This window comes from Arvicanthis niloticus, chromosome 5 (assembly GCF_011762505.2).
Source record: "Arvicanthis niloticus isolate mArvNil1 chromosome 5, mArvNil1.pat.X, whole genome shotgun sequence".
Taxonomy (NCBI): domain Eukaryota; kingdom Metazoa; phylum Chordata; class Mammalia; order Rodentia; family Muridae; genus Arvicanthis; species Arvicanthis niloticus.
Window position 1 is genome coordinate 2,277,568 of NC_047662.1, and position 22,570 is coordinate 2,300,137.

Sequence of the window (22,570 nt, forward strand, 5' to 3'; positions counted from 1 at the left end):
CTTTCTCCCACATGCCCCATCCTGTGGCCCGCTCTGACCTCTGGCTCGCCCTGCAGAAGGCCGTGCAGTTCCAGCTGCTCATACACCTGGGCACGGTAGCGAGCCATCTGCTGCTTCTTCTCCTTGGCCAGGTCGTAGTCTTCCTTCTCCACTGCACAGCGCTTCTCCACCTCATAGCGTCCGAGGCGCTCGCCGACCTGCAGCACACAGCATGGGTGTCTGCTCTCACAGAACGCGTGTAGGAGGGGTCCGTGCTGCATGCTGTCTCAACACCTGGCACTCAGGAGCCCCACACGGCCAAAGCCCAACCCCCACAGGAGCAGTAAGCCTCTGGCTCACTGCTCCCCAACACTACCTGCCTGGGACTCTAACTCCATCTCCGCTCCTCAGCCTTCAGGAACCCTTCTGCAGAGGAGACCCAGCCTAGGCAGATGAGGGTGTGTTCTCAGAAGCTGTACCTTCTGCAAGTCAGCGATCGCTTGCTTCAGTTTCTTTGCGTGGTCATAGCGCTCCTTCTTGACAGCTTCCCGTTTCCTTTCATCCAGCCTGCGGATGATCTGGGCAACTTCAGGGTCTTGGTACATGTCAAACGCCAAATCATCAAGTGGAGAGATGTAGTCAGATCTCCTAAGGAGAGAAGATGACCCCTCCAGGTTAGGAGAGCCAAGAACTCATGCTGAACACACAGGTGAGAAGGTTAGAAAAGGTCACAGAGCTGTTCACAGGGCCTCCCTCGTAAGGGAGAAGACTCAAGAGAGGCTGGTCAGGCTGCAGCCATGAGCTGCTGGGGCTCCTGCTCCGGGCACTTCACTAGGCTGCATGCCAGGCCAGGCCTCAGGTACACTCAGCACCCACGACCTGTCTGTGGCTATCACTGTTATTCTTAAATGCTACAGCACAGCAGGAAGTATCTTTGTTCTGGGTGAGAAGGTGCCACACACGCTCAGGGGACCAGTTTCAGGGTCTCATATCTGTGACATCAACTGCATAAAGTTTGACCCAAATGCAAGCTGTGGCTTGGGTGTTATATATAGGTTAAGTTTATATGAATATTATCTGTCACAAAGAGTTTAGTTGGAAATTTTAATAAGGTCAAGTGGGCCTGGGGCCCAGGCTCCCCTCTGCCTGCCAGCCGTGGCTGACACTGTGATGGACAGCTGCAGCAGCCCTGAGCAGCCCTTCCGTCAGCAATGTGAGGGCCGACACAGCGCACATTACATCAATGCTGTGCTTGCAAGTCTACACCACTTTGCTAGGATGTCCCAGAAACCAATACAAAGGTTTTATTTTTAAAAACCTCAGGGAAAAAAAAAAAACCCAAAAAACAACCAAGGTCCCATGGTGCCTGTCAGGAACACGCCCACTCTTAGGCAACACTGCAGGGCCAAGCCAGCTCTCACTCAGTAAATTTCAGCACTGACGTTCAGGCGGGCTTCTCACAGCCTCTGCCTTCACAGAGCCCTGGGCCAGGCAGGCCGCAGCAGTAAAGATGGAAGCTCTGTGGAAGCATGCCACGGCGTGCTGTCGCTGCTCTGTGGCTCAGGCTTCAGGGAAGGCAACAACAGGTGTGGCCACCAGGAAGGAGCTGACCAGTGGTGAGAGAAGTGAGGATACCCATGGTTCTGCACACTCCTGAGAGCTAAGGCACGTAGGACAACGTATCACTGTTCTCAGGGACCTTTGCTAACCCTGGACACACAGAACTGAAGCATCTCTGAATGGCAGCAGTGCAAGAGGCACACTCACTTTAATCTCTGCACAGACACAAGACAACCTGACCAGTGGCTTCTTGCTCTTGCCTGACCTAACTGAAGAGTTGTAAAGTATCTTGTGGAGGAATGAGGGAGGGGTCTTACCCAGCAAAAGTTCCATCTAGAGCAGGGTCCTCAGGATTGTGGGGACTGTGGCCCAGGTAGTGGTCAATCAGCTTCTCCCTAGAGGTCTTTGGAAACAAAATAGCTTCTTAGACTCTCTGCAAATCACGGACCTGACAAATCTTAATTTTTTTTGTTTTGCTTTGTTTTTGAGACAGGGTTTCTCTGTGTAGCCCTGGCTGTCTTGGAACTCACTCTGTGTAGACCAGGCTGGTTTTGAACTCAGAAATCTGTCTGCCTCTGCCTCCCAAGTGCTGGGATTAAAGGTGTGTGTCATCACTGCCCGACAACAAGTCTTAGTTTTACAACTGCTTAATAGAGAGGTGCCAGCAGGGCTCAGTGGTCCTGCCTGGTCTTCTGCATGAGCAGCTAAAATTCTTGAGGAAAATGTCCTCTAACCTATCTGACAGCCAATCATTGCTGTATGATGGCTTATGAATTCATACATTTTGTTATGAGAAATGTATTTTTATTTTTTTAGAAATGAATCTTTTATACTTACAATATTGCTCTCATCACCCAAATCTGCAGGGTCTCCAATGATATTTATTGCAACCAAAGCCACCTAAGAAACAGTTACATCATCAGAAGTTAAGTACAAAATGTCTGAGATGCCTTAAGCCCTTCTGCCAACTCTTGCCTCTGGTGTTATCAGGCAGGATGGTGTATCCCCACGTGCACTAGCAGTAAGGTCCACACTACCGTAGAGAACTGAGGAGCGCAGGAGAGTCCTGCTGTTGTAAAGCTCCACCAAGTCTCCCAGGCAGCCAGCACTCCAGGATGAGTGTGCGGTTCATACCCACTAACTAAACAGCCCACTTCACCGAGGTGCTGAATCTCACCTCTCGCCCTTGGTGGAAAAGTCGCTTCTCTTTCCCACCCATCTGCAGCCCAAGTCCTAATCAGTTCCTACTGGTGGGCACATGCAGATGAGGTGGAAGGAGGGAAACATTAGAAGCAGTCACTGCAGTTTCCCGCGAGGCCACGCTACAGTGGACCTTCAGTCACTGCTGTTTCCCGCGAGGCCACGCTACAGTGGACCTTCGGTCACTGCAGTTTCCCGCGAGGCCACGCTACAGTGGACCTTCAGTCACTGCTGTTTCCTGCGAGGCCACGCTACAGTGGACCTTGAGATGTAGCTGTGTCTCACAGCTCATTTGCCAGAAGACAGAGTGACCTGCTGGCTTGCTCCTGCTCTCCTTGGAGGGGCAGCGAGTGGTATAGATGTGTGTGTGCTCACAAGGTTGTTTTGGACAAACTTGATTTTCTTTTTCTGAGTGGGACAGGGTCCTGGGGATTGAACTCAGGCTCTGAGCATGCTGGGCAAGCACTCTACCACGGAGATACATCCAGCTTTCCTTATTTCCAATTCATTCATCAAAAAGAAGAAAAGGCAGCAGTGCAGCCTAGGCAGCTGGAGTGGAGTGTGCTGCTGGGTCCAGTACTGGCTGTCTGACTCCCATGGTCACTGGCCCCAGGCAGCTCTGAGGCCTCAGCTGTCACGCTGCTGAGGCAACAGGCTGCCAGTCAGTCACATATGCTCTCAGCAAATGAAAACATGAGGGGGAAACAGTCAAGCTACTGCACATGGGTGACATAAAACCTCTGGGAGCCTTTGCACTCTTTTTTATCTGAGTCTGGTACAGTCATAGAGGCTCTTGTATGCCCTGTAACCATGTACCCAGCATTGCCGTATGGGAGACCTGTAACCATGTACCCAGCATTGCCGTATGGGAGACCTGTAACCATGTACCCAGCATTGCCGTATGGGAGACCTGTAACCATGTACCCAGCATTGCCGTATGGGAGACCTGTAACCATGTACCCAGCATTGCCGTATGGGAGACCTGTAACCATGTACCCAGCATTGCTGTATGGGAGACCTGTAACCATGTACCCAGCATTGCCGTATGGGAGAGCCTGGGTGCAGAGAACAACAGCCACCACTACATTCACTCCTATGAGAGCACCCGACAGTGCACGGACAAGAACACCTGACTCTCTCACAGAGCTATGGGGTAAGGGGCAGAGGGCAGGGCGTGCGTGGGCTGTGTGTCAGGACAGAGCCTGAGACACACACACAAATCTCACCTGATTATATATGTTGTACTTGTTGGCATGGTTTTGGTGAAAAATCAGTTTAAGGAACTGCCCCACAGCGTCCACATAAACAGACTTGAGTTCCCGGGCTTTACAGCCTGTCTTTTCATTATCACAGAGAGAGACATAGCTGAAAGGAAAGCCACGGCTGAAGTACTGTTGACAAAGCCACCCCACTCCCACCGAACCCCACAGGACCTAAAACAGAATCCAGGGACCTTGCAGGCTCCAATTAACACACTTGAGAAGAGAAAAGCTTCCCACCTAAGCAGCAGCTGCCACCGACCACACAGATGTAAACTGTGCCTGCTAAGCACAGGCCACAGAAGGCCAAGAGGCACAATCCATGGAGCCTGTCACACTCAGGGCCACCGCTATAAACCAGGAGTTTCATCCTTACCCCAGTCTGCGGAACCGCTCTGCTTGGTATGGCACCAAGTACTCAGGCAAGCTTTCACTGATGTAGAACTCAACTTTACTGGAGATCATGTACTGGTGAGCAAGTAACTGCAGCTTCCTTACTCGACATCTCTCTACCATCTGGAGAACGATCTCTTGTGGGAACTGGCAGAATCTGAAAGCAAACATGGGTTTGGACTTCCGAGCAATGCCTGCAGCTTTCCTGTCTGCCTGCTTTCAGGCAGGGGAGTGTAAGGCTCAGCCTGACTGATGTGGGGGAGCCTGTATCTGAATGGAAGGCTTCCTCCCTTCCAAAACCTGGACCTAAGGCTGGTTGTCCCTGCTGGCCACCTGCAGACCTGACCTCAGACTGTTAAGACTAATGGCTGAAATGGAACTTTAAGCTGATAAGACAAATAAACCATTCTTATGACACTATATAAGCAGGCCAGGCAGAGCTAAAGGCTTCCCACAGAAACCTGAGGACTTAAGGGAAGCACCTGCTTGTAGGATACCAGGCTGGCAACTTGCAGGAGGCGACTTCTGGATGTGCTCAGGGCTCCAGGGGTGGCTGAGTTGAAGCTTCTGACTCACGAAGGACCTACCCACTGCAAGAGCACCATGTAAGACTCGGCTAGAGCATTACTTCTGTCAGCAAGGCGCCCACACAGAAGGCATGACCATGACTCAGCAGTACAGCATGCTGAAAGGACAGTACTGACATACATTAGCTGCGGGCACTGCGGGCACTGCGGGCATGTGGAACACAGCGTGTTGACAGTACTGACATACATTAGCTGGCAGGCACTGTGGAACAAAGGGAGCTCTGAAGGACAGGGCAGTCAGGGAGGGCCTTCCTCCACAAGTGTCAACATCACTGTGCCTGGTGATTGTGTGTGTGTGTGTGTGTGTGTGTGTGTGTGTGTGTGTGTGATGTATGCGTGCAGGTGTGCTTTGCCATTGCTGGCCAGGTCTTTCTTTTCTCCATCCCACTCAGAAAACCTGTAACTGGGTGTGGCTTCTATGGGTTTCTTCAAGAGTGGAGGCACTTCCCCGAACCTGGGGAGCAGTAAGCCTGGACACCACGAGCACATCAGCCACCTCCAGGACTTTGTTAGCCCTGTGCACACCTCCTGGTTCTCTGACTTCTACAGCTCAGGGTAATGCTCTCCCACAGAGATACATCCCAAGCCTGACATCCTTATCAGATACACTGACAGGGCACATTGCTTTTGAAATGTTCAGTGGGTGAAGGTACCTGCTGCCAACTCAAGTTTGATCTCTGGGATCTATAGGGTATTAAGAAAGACCCGATTCCCACAAGTTGGCCTCTGATCTCCACACACGACACACATGCAGTTGACACACACATGGACAAACGCACAATAAATGTGCAAAATCACCTGGAAACTGAAACTGGTGTGCAGGCTCACGCCACCAGCACGCGCCATGCTCTACTGGAGTCCCAGGCTCTGGAGACTAACTCTGGATCCCAAGGCTCATGGGAAGACATAGCAGGAACTTACCTCATCCTGTAAGTACCACCTATGCCCATTCCCTGTGCCCAGTACCCTGAGCATGCTTTCTGTAGCTCATTCTGATAGCACCTTGTCCATTTTGGTGACAGTTCATTTAAGGATACTTTCCCTTGCCTCCTGGCCAGGGGTACATACTCTTTCCTCTGGTATCCTCTGGGAGCATGTTACTAAAATGAATATAGTTATGACCTTAAAGAAATACCATGCCAATGGAGTGTGACTGGCATAAATACCACTAAACAGGAAGCCCTGCTTGTCTATTTAAGAACCTTCATGGAATCAGAGGGCAGACGTGGCTACTGTTGGAGATCTTTGCAGAGGGAGATGCAAAAGGGAGAATGGAAGCTTCACCTTCTGAAGCGTAAGAGACCACTGAACCGGGGAGCTTGGGAGGAAAGGGGATGTGGCTGGGGCACAGACATGGCCCAGCCCGGCCGGTGGCACCTGCATTGGAAGGTGCAGAGGACAGCATGCGGAGGCAGGGTGCCAAGAAGCTCAGCACCCACAGCCCCAGCAAATGCTCTGCTAGCCCATCTGCTTCACGTCTCCCATCTCTCAGAGCTCAGGCACGGAGGAGAGGGGGTGCTGCTTACTGGGTCCTCTCAGAAACTCCAACAGAAAAAAAAATGTACTTTAATTTAATGATTTAATTTAGTTTTTACTGAAGTATCCCATATAGCTGTCTAGAAATGCATTTCATGTTTTCAGATCAGGAGTTCTAAAGCCTACCACGTACTCAGACACAGATGTGCTTTTAACCCCCGGCCCTCAGCCCAGCCTTACTTGGGTGACCTCCACCCACTGACAGTCGGTGCGTGGATCATTAGTTCCCGGGCACTGAAGCCATCTTCATGTCCAGAGGAGCTGACCACTACAAATCCAATCTTGTGGGGCATTCTGCACACACTGGCTGTTCAGAAGAGCAGGGAAGAGTTCTGGGAACGAATCCAACCCAGGGTGTTAGTTCATGTCATACAAGGTAAGCCACAGAGTACTCAGAATCGACCGCCCCTCTGAAAAGGCTAGTGTGTCTACAGAACCTTTTAAATGGATATTCTAGTTCTACTTAATATGGCATTTAAGCTGTTTTGATTTTCCTGAAAGTCTGACCTGTGCTGCGGGCTGCATCCTTCCTGATGACTCTGCCCTGCCTTTGCTGCATGCGATTGTGACATAACTAGGGTCTCTGCAGATGTGATCATATTAATGGCACCCTACTGGGGGAACCCGATGTGGCTGGTGTACTTTAAGAAGAGGAAAAGGATCTGAGGGTGGATATCACAGAGGAATAGTGCTTGTCTATATACAGAAGACAAAGTGTGGGCTTCTCCAGAAACACGCATGCATACACATGCTCACACACTTGCACATACACCAAACAACCCTCCAATAAACACATACGGACCCTACACAACCCTTCAATAAACACACACACAAGAAGTGGAGGCCCAGACACACATAGGGTAGATGCCACACACAGACTGAGAGCCATGAGAAGCTAGAAAAGGGAGAGGACCCAGACCTCAGAGGCGCTGGGCTCTGTGGCCACTTTGATGATGGCCATCTAGCTCTGAGATACACTTCTGTTGTCTAAGGTATCCCATTTGTAATACTCTCACGGCCACACCAAAGCTTCTGGTAGGGTACAAGTGTCTTTCTGCATGATGGAGGAAACTAACAACTGGTAATGCACAGCAAGGAACTGATTGTTAATAACTAATTGTTAGTGTAGCAATAGCTGCCTAGTGTCAGCTTGTGGCCCTAGGGAGAGCAGTATATACAAATGCAACAGGGCAGAAGTGAACACAGTTGGGCTGAGAGCCTGACTCAGGACATTTCAAAGTGTAATCCAAGAATAAGCTAGACCAGGATCATCTGCTGGCTCCCAGATCCAAAGAGTATGTGGAAAGGAACTACCCAGAGAAGCTCAATATAGCATCTTGCTGGGTCATCTCCCCTCACCTTCAGAAGGACACAAGCAGTTGTCATTTTCCCCGAACCTGGAAAATCAAGTGGGGCAAGGATGGGCCCTGGCTATAAGACAAGACTTTATGTTGGTCCTCAGCGGAGGCATGGGGGACAGGAAGCAGAGGGAGCCCCTCTTCCCCATCCCCCAGTCCTAGTAAAGAAAGGGGAGCACTGCTTATTCTAATACAGAGTCTCCTGGAAGCTAAGTTGCCAGGCTGAGGGGAGATATGGCGAAGCTTGAGGGAGCTTGAGGAGGAACAACTGGCTGAATGATTCTTTCAGGGAACAGACCTGTATCCTAGCTCACCCCTGCCATTTGGAGGTTGCGATGCTGCCTGGCACCCTGCTCTCCACATTGGAAAACAGCAGAGGGTGAGCTTGGCTGTGGTGACTCTGCACTTCCCGCCAACACTGGCTGGAGCTGCTGGCACTTTCCTAGGCTTGGACAGTCCATGGATCCCACACCCCTGCACAGTGAGGTTTATGAATGGGAACATACGTATGTGTTGCCCAGAAGAGACTGGTGACACTCAATCCTAGGACTATCTAGAGACTGAAGCAAAGGAGGTTTCTCCCCACAGAGACAACTAGCACTAAAGTCCAGAGCTGCTGAGGCCTCAGTAGAAGAGGGCCTGCCCAAGTGGAGCTAACCTTGGGGCAGCACTGCCAGAGAGCAACACACAGGTCCTCAGATGTGATCATACTGACAGCCTAAAGTGCCTATGGCCCCTTGGTTACTTCTGAGTTACCAAGCCATGGTTCTGAAGTAAATCATCAGAAGAAAAACCACTCCTCCTAACACAGGACAAAGGAGTCTGCTGGATGTTTCTTGGAATGAGATACAACACTGAAATACTCTACGGGTTCTAACATCCAGACCATCCCACAGGTAATCCGGCTTGTGGGGACGTGCTCGATATGTAATCTACATCTTTCTCTTACTTCCACTGGATTTGAAAAGGCCTATTTCAAGAACCAATGCCTGTCTGAGGGTTGCTAGTGCCTTGGGAATATATGCAACAAGTCATTAAGAGTTAGAATGGCAAGTCACTGGTAAAGACGCTACCCTCGAGTTCCCCGTGGCTGTTACATCAGAGTGGAGAAAACTGCCAGAAACCTGCCAAGAGCAGTAATGAGCACAGCTGGGTGACTCAACTCGCTTCTCCTTTGAGTTGTGAGACCACACTCCTAGCTCACTCAGGTTCTGAACCCAGAGCTGATTTCCCTCAAGCACCATCCCCCCCTTTAACATCTGAGGGCAGCATGACGTGAAGGTACTGGATTCCACCTTCTTCCTTATCCCTGCTCCAGATGGGTGCAACAGCCTATTCCACCTATGGCTCCTGCCAGACATACATTCTTTAAATCCAACTTCAGTCACTTCTCTCCAGGTCTTAATTCCAAAACCCCAGGCGGCCTCCATCTAGGAGTTAAAGTGCTAATTGTATCCTGACACTTTGTTTCCCCTTTCTCAACTCTTATCTTGGATTATTATTATTATTTATTATTATTATTAATTAATTTATTTTGGGGGCAGAGTCTCTTATTTAGCCCTGACTGGCCTAGAGCTTGTTAGACTGGCCTCAAACTCACAGAGACTCTGCCTCCGCATCCCAAGTACTAGGATTAAAGGTATGTGACACTATGCCCGTTTATGACTTAAATTTCAGAGAACAGCCAAGTCTAATGAACTTCTACAATGCCTTGACCAGACCATCTTCAAGACCCTGTGTCAGGTGTGGTAGTACACACCTTTGATCCCAGCACTTGGAGGATTTCTGAGTTTGAGGTCAGCATGGTCTATATGTAGTAGTTCAAGGGCTACACTGTGAGACAATCTAAAAAAAAAAAAAAAAAAAAAAGCAGGCCTGTCTACCCTGTCTACCTTGTGCTCAGCTGGGTCTGTCTCTGTGGTGCCTGGAAATTTACAAACAGAATGTTAACGGCAGATACAAGTGTATCCTCAATAAAATCAAAACAAATTACTGGTACTGAAGATGTCTGCAGGAGGGCTGTGGGGGCAGTGTGGCTAAAAACCGGGACCTCAATAGGGAAACCTGCAAAAACATTCATTTTCAGAAGATGTACTCACTGCAGGAGACTTTCCACCTCCTATTCCTTCTCTTCTCACAAAGCCCAGCACCACAGACAGATACTTCTGGATCTGTGCCATAGCCTGGTCCACCTATGCTCCTGACAGACAAACATTCTTTAAATCCAACTTCAGTCACCTTTGTCACTAGCTGGTCACCAGAGGCCAGTGGTGTTTCAGCTGCCCTTAGGGCAGCCACAACCAGCAGTGTCAAGTGACATTTACCCTAGCATTGCTTATAAAATTAAGCCCCAAATTTTCTAGTTTTAGTTGTGAGCTCACCCTGTCATCTTTCCAGACCTTAACCCAAACTCAATGTAGCAACTTCCAAACATTTTGTTACAAGGATATGAAAAGTGTTTCCAGTTTTCTTTTCAAGAAAATGTAAATGTTACAATATTAATCTGAGACCAATTAATTTTAAGGACCGAGAGTGCTTTAGGGAATCTTAAAGCTTAAAAAGCATGACAAGACAAATCCAGCGAACAAACAAAACCCCCAAACAACATGGATCGAAGTGTAGCCTACCTGGAGCCAGAGCTAGAGTCTTTAGTCTCGTGGCAATTGGTCCCGTTTAGTATCGCATGCAGAAGAGGACAAGGCGGGTCTCGAACCCGATTCCGGACACTGAGGCTAAGATACGCTGCTGGGAGGCCTGGAGCAGGCAGGCGCTGGCCGCGTCCCTCCAAGGCCAGGCCAGGTGTCAGGGAGCCTCCGCCCCGGGTGCCTCCTGAAGATCGAGGCCGCGCGGGGTCACAGAGCGCCGCGGAGGCGAGCAGGCGGGCCGCTGCGATGTCGGCCTCCCCTACCTTCGGAGGGGTCTCGGTCCAGCCGCCCCCACCCCGGGCCTCTGAGGCGAGGGCAGCAAAGGAGCAGCCCGGGCTGCCTCTGCCCAAGGCCCGGGCCGCAGCTGCGCTCCCATGGCAACCAGGCCGGCCCGCGCTGTACGCCTGCGCGTCCGCCCGCCAGCGCCTGCGTGCGCACCCAGGTCTCGCGAATTCCGGCTGGGGACAGGTCCTGTAGATGGACGCTTCCGGTTGCACCTAGCTCCATAGAGAAAAGGGTTCCGGGCCGCGCCTACGCACCACAGTTCTGGGCAGGAACGTTGCAAGGGTTAGTTCCCCGGGTCCAGTGCAACCAGAATCCGCTACCGCAGCCCTGCGATGTGCGCGGTGCTCCGCCAACCCAAATGCGTCAAGTTGCGAGCCCTACACAGCTCATGCAAGTTTGGCGTGGCGGCCCGGAGCTGCCAGGAACTACTGCGGAAAGGCTGCGTCCGCTTCCAGGTGGGTCCGGCGTTCGAGGCGAGAGCTACAGGGGGGCGGGGGGACCCTGGCTTCCACCCATACGGTTTCCATCCCCTTGGGTGGGCTTGGACCGGCGCTGGGCTTCTGCAGTACCCTGAGCTGGCTGTCTGGGAGCCGGGACTGTTGTGGGACAAGCTGATCTTCTTGTCTTCCAGCTCCCGGTGTCCGGCTCCCGGCTGTGCCTGTACGAAGATGGCACGGAGGTGACCGACGACTGCTTCCCGGGCCTTCCCAATGACGCTGAGCTCCTATTACTCACCGCTGGTGAGACCTGGCGCGGCTGTGAGTAGGAATACTTCGGGGATGGGAGGGACCTACACGGTTTAAGGCCGCATCTAGGAGCCTAGGAAGGAACCTTAGGATATCAGGTCAGGGGCGCTGAATGCCAAAAGTTTTTGTTGAAAAACTCCGTTTTTAATTTTGAAACTGCCAAGGGCAAGGAGGGAAGAGACTGGATTGAGACTGGGGAAGGTGCTGCTGTGCCGTGCTGGGCAAGGCAGGGCAGGGCAGGGCAGGGCAGGGCAGGGCAGGGCAGGGCTCGGCTCCTTTCACCTTTGCTCAGAGCTATTCACCTACAGTTGAGTGCTGAAATGTTCTCAGATATCACGGTTTTTATTCAGGCTATTCTAGGTAGGTGTGATGACAGCTCATTGTGGTCTTAATACGAGTTTCCCTGGTGGCTAATGGGATTAATCGGGTATCATCTTCCTATGTTCCTATTGGCTGCCTGCAGACACTCTTCAGTGAAGAATCTGATTCTTCATATCTTTTGTGTTTCTTAGTTGGATTTGTAAAGCTGTTTAAGTATTTGCCCTGCCCCCAGAATATCCAGGTTATGAGTTCAATGTGAGATAATGTGGTTTTCAAATAATGTCCTGTGTCTTTAATGTCTGTGTGTCTTTTCATTCTCTTTATTGGAACTGAGCTCCAACTACTGAGCTAACCGGCCTGCTCTCCTCACTCTGTACTAGAGCAAGGGAAAGGGGTAGGACAAGGGTGCATGTTGCTGAGGCTGGCCTTAAACTCATCTTGTAGCTAAGGCTAGCCTAAAACTTCTGATTCTCCTGGCTCTACTTGCCACCTGCTCAAATTCCAAGCATGTGCCCCCCCCCCAAACCAGCTTCCAAAGTTCTGACCTTGTTAAATCCAGATTATCACTTCACTGTGCATTTGCAATGACCAGGAACCTCTTGTCAAGACCTGGCTGCCTGAGATTTCCTCCTGCATTTTCTGCATCCATTGGTATCACACACAACCTGACTCCTTCAGCTTGTTAACAACACAGTGGATCTCACTGAGTTCTGATTACAAACCAGACTTGCAGCCTCATTTGGCCGTGGTCTGTGCTTTTTAAGTCTTACCGAATTCGGTTTGCTCCTATTTGGTTAAGATCCTCAGTAGAATGCACTTGGTGTTTAGCTTGCTGGGAAAGCTCACTGTAGGCACTTGTGCAAAGACTCCAAGAAAAAGTATAGCGAAGGTTTGGGAGGTCTGAAAACGGGGTCTAAGATGGCCAAAGGAGGTGACTCAGTGTGGAGGAGAGAAGGCCAGAAGACCAAGTGTGCCTCTTTTCTAGGATACCACAACCCTCACCTGACAGGAGATGGCAAGAGGAATGAAATTGTAGTGTCACCCCAGTGGAGGTGTCAGGCCAGGGAAAGGGTTGGTGGCACCAGAGTCCTGACATCTGGCAGTCTCTGGACTGAGTGGAGCCAGAACAGCATGAATGTGTTTCTGTTTGTCTCCTGGTGGTGGCAGATGTGAGTGACATCACACGTTTCCTCAGTGTGTTTAATGAGCCGCATGCCGGGGTCATCCAGGCTGCACGGCAACTGCTGTCAGATGAGCAGGCCCCACTGAGGCAGAAGCTGCTGGCCGACCTTCTGCATCATGTGAGCCAGAACATTACTGCAGAGACCCGGGAGCAGGACCCGTCCTGGTTTGAAGGTATGTGGACTGGGATGACTGTGGTGGCCAGAGTTTCTGGGGCAGGCAGAGAAAAGCCTCTTTGGAGCAGAGAGGCTCAGGGAGATCTCTGTCTATTTCAGATCCCAGTGCTTCTCAACCAAGGGTAGACTGGCCTTTGGAGTGAGTGATAACAAAAGGTGTGCATGGGAAGGTATCCAGCCAGGACTCAAGGGTCGAGTCAGTGTCCTGGGCAGACTGGAAATGCATGGAACATAGAATTTACCACCTTACCATTTGAGGGAGAGGAGAGAGAGTGGGGGAGGAAAAAGAGACAGAGAGAGGTGGGGGGGGGGAGAGGAAGAGGGAGAAAAAAGAAAGACAGGAGAAAGAAGAGAGAGGCAGGAAAGAGAGAAGAGAGAGTAGGGGAGAGAGAGGAGAGACAGAGGAGAGAGGAGAGAGGAAGGAGAGAGGGGACAGAGGAGAGAGAGGAGAGGGAGAGACAGGAGAAAGGAGAGAGGAGGGAGGGAGGGAAAGAGAAAGAAAGAGAGTGTGTGTTAGTTAAAGGATAACTGAGTAGCATTCTCAAGAATAACATTCATCTCCCTCAGATAGGGTCTCATTGGCTAGAGCCTATCGATCAGGCTAGACTGCCTGGCCAGCAAGCTTCTGGGGTCTCTCTTATATACTTCCCTTCATCCCTAGGGCATTTAAGGTACCTGATGTATTGTAATCCTGGGAAAGTAGTAGTAGTTTTTTTCTTGTCATGGTCCCTAAGGGACCACACCTAGGCAGATGTAGACTTGTAAATGGTTAGGGTCTATGGTTGAGCGAATCTGCGGTATAGCAGATGAGGGTGCAGTTCGCGGGGCTCAGCATGTTCCAGCACCTCCATCTTGTTCTGTCAGCATGGCCGGCATTTGCTCTCAGGGCCCATTTTATCTCCCACAGCCGAGCTCTGTGGCTCTGCTGCCCAGCGTCTCCCTCTCCAGTGTCTAGCTCTATAAATGGGACACCTCCACATGTCATGCATCCCCTCCTGCGAGTGGAATCGGACAGTGTTTGTCCTGCCTGTGTGTCCGTGGGGAGACAGTGTCAGAGTGCTCTTCCTTTTCTTTTTTTTTTTTTTGTTTTTGTTTTTTTTTTTGTTTTGTTTTGTTTTGTTTTGTTTTTTTTTGTTTTTCGAGACAGGGTTTCTCTGTAGTCCTGGCTGTCCTGGAACTAACTCTGTAGACCAGGCTGGCCTCGAACTCAGAAATCCTCTGCCTCCCAAGTGCTGGAATTAAAGGCGTGCGCCACCACCGCCCGGCGTGCTCTTCCTTTTCAATAGTGTCATCCTGTTGTACAGATGGGGCACCTCTGTCCGTTTACCTGCGGGTGAGCACTTGGGTTGTTCAGTCCAGATGGGTGTAACTTTGAGTAACTGAAGTCTAAGGGTTTGAGGGCTAGTCCAGCAGAAACTTCTTGTCAGCGATTGAGGTGCCTCATAAACAGCTCCCCCAGATGGAGAGTGTGCACACCACTTTCAGGTATTTCTGCGGGTGATGCAGCCTCCAGGACCCTCCCCCGCCCCTTTCTGGTTTGCTTGGCTCCTGAGCTGTATGGGATACAAACCAAGAAAGAGGCCGTGGTCTGCCTGTGGATTCCAGGGTGTCATCTTTCTTGCAGGCTTGGAGTCTCGATTCAGGAATAAGTCTGGCTACCTGAGATACAGCTGTGAGAGCCGGATCCGGGGTTACCTGAGAGAGGTAAGGCCACACTCAGGTCATGCTGTGAGCGCTCAGTGCAGGGTAGGGATCCATTGGTGGGGTTGTCACCCCTCTGCTGATGTATATCTGTAAGGTTGCTACTAAGTCAGCAGAAGGTGTGTGTACCTTAGAGAGGCGAGACCTTCTGTCCCATGCATCTGGTCTCTTCAGCACTTTAGCCTCTGACCCCATTGTCCAGCAGGCATTAGAACCTTTCTGGGCTGTGCCCTTTGGCCTGCTGGGCTCCCAGGCTGTGTCTGCACTGGGCCTGCTGGGCTCCCAGGCTGTGTCTGCACTGGGCCTGCTGGGCTCCCAGGCTGTGTCTGCACTGGGCCTGCTGGGCTCCCAGACTGTGTCTGCACTGGGCCTGCTGGGCTCCCAGGCTGTGTCTGCACTGGGCCTGCTGGGCTCCCAGGCTGTGTCTGCACTTGGCACACTCTGTGACACTGCCCTGAGCTTCCATACCTGTTAGCCATCCTCCATGCTGAAAATAGGCCTGCATGCACTGTGGCAGACAGGGGTGTCCCAAACCTGACTGCTCTGCTTCTAGGTGGCAGGAGCCAAACCCAGGCAGACAGGAGGCAGACACAGAGCTTGAGTTTGCTGGACTGTAATTAAAGCAAGGTCCAGGCCACCAGAGGCCTGAGTGGCCAGCCAGGCAGCTGGAGCAGCAGGTGTGGGCTCTGTTTTTAAACCTTCGACCTTCCTCCTCTACCTCCTAGAGCGGGGTGAGCTCGGCCTTCGTCGTCTGTTTTCATGGAAGCCTCCTTACCTTATTGATTGGCAGGTGGGAAGTGCTGCAGGGGGCACTAACGGTGCCGTGTGCTGTCCCTGTGGCATGGCTGCTAATGTTCTGATGCCCTGTGTTCTGTAGCCCTAGTGACTGCCCCGCCGTGACCCAACATTGTCGATGTCTTGATCCTGATACCTAACCTGCAGGCTGCAGAGGCTGGGGCCTTTATATCAGTGCTGCTCTCCTGAGCAGAGGGAACACTGCTTCTGCTGACTTATATGATCTTATTGTTTTTCCCCAGACAGGAGCTTGCTATGTAGACCAGGCTAGCCCTTTCAATCCTTCTGCATCAGCCTCCCAAGTGCTGGAATTGCAGATGTGTACCACTCTGCTTGGCCTGATCTTGTTTTTGTTCTCCCAGCCTGATGGACCACATTGTTGTGTTGATCCATCTCGTGGGGCCAGAATGGTTTTCCTAGGCAGTGATAGTTGTGCAGTGAGTGGTCAGATGCTCTCACTGTAGGCCTGGGCTGGGGCAGGTTCCTGACGACCGATGCTTGGCATAGGTTGGTAACTGAATGCAGGTATAAGGGCATGGGCAGGGCATGCCTCAGTCTTGGTGATGCCTCTGGCTGTCTTGTAGGTGAGTGCTTACACCTCTATGGTAGATGCAGCGGCTCGAGAAGAGTACCTGCGTGTCCTCAGCTCCATGTGCCAGAAGCTCAAGTCCGTGCAGTACAATGGTAGCTATTTCGACAGAGGTGCAGAGGCCAGCAGCCGTCTTTGTACCCCAGAAGGCTGGTTCTCCTGCCAGGTAAGCCTGTGCCCTTTGTTCTGGGACCACTAAGAGTACTGCTGAGCTTAGCCCTCCTGGGGTAGGAGGCAGGGAGGACGGTCAGCCACTCACCCAAGAGGAGATGCTGGCGTCCTCCACTGTCAAAGTGAAGAAGGAAGGTGGGGATGGTGGTGTGTAATCATTGGGGTGCTAGTGTGTGGTACTGTAGGAGCACAGGAGCATGCTGGGAATAGCAGGTCTACTCCAACGTGGACCTGTAGAGGCACCTAGAAAAGGACGGTGTCTTTAGTGACGGGGACAGAAATGCTTTCATCTTTTGGAAGCTCAGAGGATAAGATCGGGGTGATAATATGGCAGGGGGCAGCTAGAATTCCAAGGACAGTTAAAAAGATGTTTATGTTTGGGTGTTTTGCCTGTGTGTATGTCCATGCACATATGTGCCTAGTGCCTCGTGGAGGCCAGAGAGGGTGTCAGATCCCCTGAAACTGAAGTTACAGGTGGTTGTGAGCCACATGTGGTGCTGGGAGTCACACCCAGGTCCCCCAGAAGAACAGCCAGTGCTCTTCCTCACTGAACTGTCTCTCCAGCCCCAAAGAGAGAAATTTCAGTCTCTTCAGAACAGCAAACCGTTTTGTTTTGTGAAGATGGAGTCTTACTGTGTAGTTGAGGCCAGACTTAACTCAAGATATAGCCGAGGCTGACTTAGTATTTTATTTTTTGTGTATATGTGTGTAAGGTCTGTGTGTGAGAACATGTACATACCACAGCTTGAGTGTGGTCAGAGGACAGACCACACCTGGCTTTTACCTGTTCTCAGGCTTGTGTGACAGGCACTTTTTCCTCCTGAGCCACCTCCCTGGCCTGAGTGTAAATTCTCCTGCCTTCGCCTCCCTTCCATTGCTGTGGATTTAGGTGCTGACACTGGCTGTTCAAACATCTGTTCATGAACTAAGTGACTCGTGGGGCCGGTTCCTTAGCAAGCTTGATGGCTGGGAGGAGAGCAATAAGGGTCCTCACTCCTGTCTTTCCAATGCCTGTCCTTGCTCTCTGCAGGGCCCCTTTGACCTGGAGAGCTGCCTTTCCAAGCATTCTATCAACCCCTATGGCAACAGGGAGAGCCGCATTCTCTTCAGTACCTGGAACCTGGATCATATGTAAGTGTGTGTCACCAAGATTCAAGTTCACTAACCAGAACTAACACAGCATCGTGGGGTCCAGTCCCTGCTCAGGCGCCTGAGGTCTGGTACGCTACATCTGTGTGCTTCAGGCCCAGGGACAGACCCCACATGCTTTATGGAAAGGGTTCTGGAAAGATGCTACTGTCCTACCAATTGTTCGTCTGCTCTCTAGCCACCATCTGTGGGTGGATGTGGTGGCCTGGCTCTTCATGGCCCAGTTTTGGCCCCTAAGAGGCTGTTGCTGTGTGTTTGAACCAGAGGAGTGAGCTCCAGGGCTGTGGTATGGGAGGGCAGAGCCAGCAGGATGGTTTTATAGCGGGCAAACTGCAGTCTCATATAGGGCGGTACCGTGTTTCTGCAGCTGTGGTACCCTCTTGACTATAACTACCCTTGACCTTGCTTTATGAAGGCAAAGTGTTCCAAGTACCCCCAAACAGCTACCCGACCCTTGGTATCAGATTAATTCAAAGCATGTAAAAAGTGATTGTAGCTAAGGACCCTCTATGCTCAGTGCCCCATCCCTGATGCCAGGGACAGCACTGTCCTGAAATGTGCCTTGTTAACACCCTGTTAATGTAACACAACCTTTACCCGGGTGTGTGCACTTACCCATCTGCTGCTGCTCTCTGACTCTGTACTGGTCCGTCTGCCCACACAACCAGGTGAACAGCACAGACTCCTTCACTTTTCACAGACTCTGGCTTCGAGTTTGTTCACCTCCTTGGCATTTAGGGCCATTCTGAGAACTCACCCTTATCCAAGGCTGGGATAGATGCTGGGATAGATAGATGAAACATTATTTCCCAGTTCCTTGCCCAACAGTGTGATCTGTGTACTGGCTGCATCCAGAGCTGGTGAGGAATGCACTCGGGCCCCGGGCCGTGGGCCCCACCAGCATCACAGGAGTGTCTGGGAGGTCGGTACACATTCCAGATGAGAGACTGCCCTGGCTCTGACCTCCAGTCTCTTCGGAGTGTTTCCACCCTTTTCTGGCTATTCAGTTCACATAACTGTAAAGTCCCTTCCTGTCCTCACTACCACTCAGTGTCGCTGTGCCTCTGCATTTTCCTGCCTGAGGTGGGTACCCGCTTGGCTGCTTTTGTTTGATTCCTGGTCTTGGGAAGGCCGAGGCCTCTTTGGCTGTCCGCCATCATAGCTCGCAGGCTGCTTGCTTGTGTTTACTTTTGTCCTGGGCACTAATTCCTTCCTGACTGCCTGTGTGACAGATGTTGTTGCTGTATTTGTGGGGCATTTCTGGTATCTTTTATCACAGCCAAATGGGGTGGCTGTGGTGAGCCCTAGAAGACCAGGCCCTAGTGTGCACAGATCCTGTGATTCCTCGTGCAGGAGCAGGGGCATCTGTTTTTTTTTTTTTTTTATTTTTTTATTTTTTATTTTTTATTTTTTTTACTCCTAGTTTCTGCTCCTTTGGGCTTTCTCTTTGTTCTCTAGATTCATCTCTTGTGTTTTAACATCTGCTGAAGGCTACATGTGTCCAGCTGCTCCTGAGGTTAGTGCTTTGAGATCAGGGTGGCTGCCTGTTCTGATGACCTTTGTCAGGTATGTCTGTCTGTCTCTGTCTGTCTGTCTATCGTTTCATGCTGTTCTGCTCATCCTTTCTGTGCTCTGGTACCTGTAAGAGGCCAGGACTCTCCATGTCCTCCTTGTTGTCTGTCTCTCCATCCCTCAGCTGTTACCATCATGGAGGGCATCTCTTAGCAACAGCACACTGCCTTTTGTCTAACTGAGACGCTCCTGCACTGGTCCCTTGTCCCAGTGTCTAGACATAGTGGCTGTTCAGCATCTGCTCAATGTTTTTGTTACATGAATGAAGTGGGTTTGAATTAATCTCATTTGCCATTTTCTGTACCCCTTGTGTACCTGGTTTCACCTTACATCCTGGGCCTGCCTGTCACCTCTCTCTCCCAAGGCTCTTTTCTCAGCATTATCCCACCTGACCTTGAGCTTGCACAATGGTGATGTCGTCATGGTCAGTACCTACTTACGTCTCCCACTCCTGCTCACTGCTACCTGCCTGTGTCTCCCTGATCCTGCTCCGAGTTGCTAAGGAGTGGTCCTAGCGCTCCTGTAAGGAGGGCCTGAGGGTGAACTCCCTCTTGCCACTGCTACAGTGAGTGCTGGAGAGGGGCTGCCTCACACTGAGTCTGGGGTCACAGGCATCTAGGTCCCCTGTGCACTCCATGAGGGAGACTGATCATTGTTTCCTGGTGTCTGCCGTGGAGCTGCTGTCAGTCAGCGTTCTGTGTCTCCGGTGGAGATTGTCTTGACTCCCCTTAACTGAGAGCAGTGCACACCAGGGGCAGACTGAGAGCAGTGCACACCAGGGACAGACTGAGAGCAGTGCACACCAGGGGCAGACTGAGAGCAGTGCACACCAGGGACAGACTGAGAGCAGTGCACACCAGGGGCAGACTGAGAGCAGTGCACACCAGGGACAGACTGAGAGCAGTGCACACCAGGGGCAGACTGAGAGCAGTGCACACCAGGGACAGACTGAGAGCAGTGCACACCAGGGACAGACTGAGAGCAGTGCACATTAGGGACAGACTGAGAGCAGTGCACACCAGGGACAGACCTTTCCTTTTGGCTCTGCCTGACTTGTCTTCCATTCTGGAGCTCTGATTCTCCTCTGCAGTCTCTTGGATTCCTGTGGGAATTCTGGGACCTTCTTGCCACCCACTCTCTTTAATGCTGGCTGTGCTGCATGCTCTGGCTCAGTGCTGCCGTTTCGGGGTAACTTCCTGCTGTGGACTCAGTTGAGGTCCCTCCTACCCCAGACATACATTGCAACTGTCACCCAGTGAGACTGTATCTGGAGATGGGTCCTTTGGGAGACAGTTAAGGTAAAGTGAGGTCATAGGGAGCGGAGTAATCCAGTGAGAGCAGATGTTCTTGCAAGTTGCTGTACCGAGGACAAGCCAGGAAGTGGGCCTTGACCAGATCAGACCAGACCAGACCAGACCACTGTGCAATGGACTTCCAGTCTCCTGAGCTTCGAGGAGATAAACGTGGGGGAGGTGGTTTGCCTTCTACTTGGCCATTCTTGTGATTGGACCTGAATTTCTCTTTGGTGACCAGTTTTCTTTTGTGGCTTGTCAGTGTCCCTGCAGAGTTGATCTGTGTTTGTTTCCTGTGTATGCCTCAGTTTCTGTGGCTCTAATTTCTGTGTCACATTGGCCATACATACTTGGCTCACGTGTCTGTGGGCAGCTTCGTAAAATGGTACAGGAACAAACAGGAGTCAGCAGGTGCTGACAAGTGCTCATACATGAGGCTTGGCTCTGTTGACTGACCCTCCCACAGCAATCAGTCATTAATCAAGAAATGCTTCAGCCTTTCATGCACACGGATCTGATAACATCATTTTCTCAGTTGAGGTGACCCTAGCTTATGTCAAGTTAACAGAAAAACCAATGGCTGTCTGCCACGGTAGACACTGCATCCACAGACAAGGAGTGTCTGTGGCTCATGGGAGAGTGCATGGCACCCCGTGGTGTGTGGCACTCACAGCAGTCTTCCCCTGACTTGGCAGAATAGAGAAGAAGCGCACAGTGGTACCCACGCTGGCTGAAGCGATCCAGGCCGGGAGGGAGGTGAACTGGGAGTACTTTTACAGCCTGCTCTTCACTGCTGAGAACCTGAAGCTGGTGCACATCGCCTGCCACAAGAAGACCATACACAAGCTGCAGTGTGACCGCAGTAGGATCTATCGGCCTCAGACAGGATCCAAGAGGAAGCAGCCTGCTCGGAAGCGCCTTGCTCGGAAATGCCAGTGACACGTGCCAGGCCCTCTTTGAGGCGACTTTAATGGTAATGGGGGTGATTATGCTTTATGCTTTGTCATGTCACTCCAGAAGGTTCAAGGAAAGTCTTTAGGAGTCTTCCCAACGGATCCGATTTGTGTACCTTCCCAGTGTGCTTCCCCAGCCTCTGACAGTCCAGTGTGCAGAGGACAGTGACTGTGCTCATTGTGTTCCTGTGGCAGGGTCTTCATGCTCATGGCCCCAGGGCTGAACTCTGCCACTGTGAAGTGTATGGGGTGCTGGTTGGTGCTGAGCTTTTATGGCCTCTATCTCTACTGCAAATGGCAGCTCTGACTCTGTGCCTCTGGAAGAATTGATGCTCCTGGGGTAAATGTTTGCATTTCATAAAGAACAAGCAGGGCCTTCTCTGCTGGATTATTTAAAATGGCAGAAGGTGGGAAGCCTTTCAGATGTCTCCTGGTGGGAACAGCTGACTGTGGCATCATCTTGAGCCATGTGAAACATGTTTTTAATGGGTTAAATAATGGCTGTCATGAATTTTATAACTCAACACTGATACATGTATGCACGCATGATTGGAGCCAGTTTAAACTTTTATGTGGAGAAATAGGAAGCTGTTAAAAAGCACAGGTGGCTTTACCCGTTCAGGGAATGACCTTGAACTCATGATCCTCCTGCCTCATCCCTAGAGCTGGGACTCCAGATATGCACCACCACACCTGGTATTTGGTTTTGTAAATGCGTGTCAGCATGTGCACAGACACAGTCTGCAGAAATGCCACTCGGTGAAAGCAATAATCCTGGGGGATTCAGCAGGGGTGAGACTGATCACCAAGTACAATCTCCTACATCTTGTATTTTATAATACTTCATTCTTCTTTTTCTCTGAGACTGGGTCTCACTATGTAGCGCTGGCTGGCCCAGAGCTCACTATATAGACCAGCCAGCCTCTGGCTCCTGAGTGCTGGGATTAAAGGTGTGTGCCACCAGTGCCCAGCCTGAGTTTATTTTTGAAATGGGCATTTTATATATTTTGTAATGCTTAGATTTTTATATTTGCCATGTAATCAGAAAAACAATAAAGTGTTTCAAAAATAGACATGTCAACAAAGTTTGAACATATTGAGGAAGATGGGGCTAAGAGTGA

The 22,570-nt window shown here is 51.1% G+C and overlaps 2 protein-coding genes across 5 annotated transcripts in view; one reads left to right on the forward strand and one right to left on the reverse strand.

The window, feature by feature from the left end:
- The window catches only part of Cep104 (centrosomal protein 104), a 33,463-nt gene extending 22,540 nt beyond the window's left edge, over positions 1-10,923 (reverse strand). The window contains exons 1-8 of one of the 2 annotated variants that reach the window (XM_034502768.2): positions 10,500-10,923; positions 6,695-6,846; positions 4,375-4,548; positions 3,966-4,104; positions 2,377-2,439; positions 1,857-1,942; positions 459-627; positions 39-197 (exon numbers count right to left, since the gene is read on the reverse strand). In XM_034502768.2, coding sequence (XP_034358659.1) covers positions 39-197; positions 459-627; positions 1,857-1,942; positions 2,377-2,439; positions 3,966-4,104; positions 4,375-4,548; positions 6,695-6,807 — 903 coding nt within the window. In that variant the 5' untranslated portion in view covers positions 6,808-6,846; positions 10,500-10,923. The remainder of the gene's footprint in view (positions 1-38; positions 198-458; positions 628-1,856; positions 1,943-2,376; positions 2,440-3,965; positions 4,105-4,374; positions 4,549-6,694; positions 6,847-10,499) is intronic. The other variant, XM_034502767.2, reaches the window with a different exon arrangement.
- Positions 10,924-10,991: 68 nt separating this feature from the next.
- Dffb (DNA fragmentation factor subunit beta) lies at positions 10,992-22,520 on the forward strand. Of its 3 annotated transcripts, XM_076933629.1 has the most exons (8): positions 10,992-11,257; positions 11,434-11,560; positions 13,037-13,225; positions 14,852-14,931; positions 16,308-16,478; positions 17,514-17,614; positions 19,091-19,148; positions 21,192-21,368. In XM_076933629.1, the coding sequence occupies exons 1-8, from the start codon at positions 11,135-11,137 to the stop codon at positions 21,228-21,230; spliced, it is 888 nt and encodes a 295-aa protein (XP_076789744.1). In that variant the 5' UTR covers positions 10,992-11,134; the 3' UTR covers positions 21,231-21,368. The 3 variants fall into 3 exon arrangements, with proteins under 3 accessions (XP_076789744.1, XP_034359948.1, XP_076789743.1); XM_034504057.2 differs by lacking the exon at positions 19,091-19,148 and having other exon boundaries at positions 21,192-22,520; XM_076933628.1 differs by lacking the exon at positions 19,091-19,148 and having other exon boundaries at positions 11,434-11,542; positions 21,192-22,520.
- The last annotated feature ends 50 nt before the right edge of the window (positions 22,521-22,570 follow it).

What these genes read in the sequence shown, in the direction of transcription:
- Dffb (XM_034504057.2), top strand. Translation starts at nt 11,135, where the DNA reads ATGTGCGCGGTGCTCCGCCAACCCAAATGCGTCAAGTTGCGAGCCCTA. An exon ending in TGGTGAGACCTGGCGCGGCT is followed by an intron (nt 11,561 to 13,036) that starts GTGAGTAGGAAT and finishes TGGTGGTGGCAG; the next exon opens with ATGTGAGTGACATCACACGT. An exon ending in TCCGGGGTTACCTGAGAGAG is followed by an intron (nt 14,932 to 16,307) that starts GTAAGGCCACAC and finishes GCTGTCTTGTAG; the next exon opens with GTGAGTGCTTACACCTCTAT.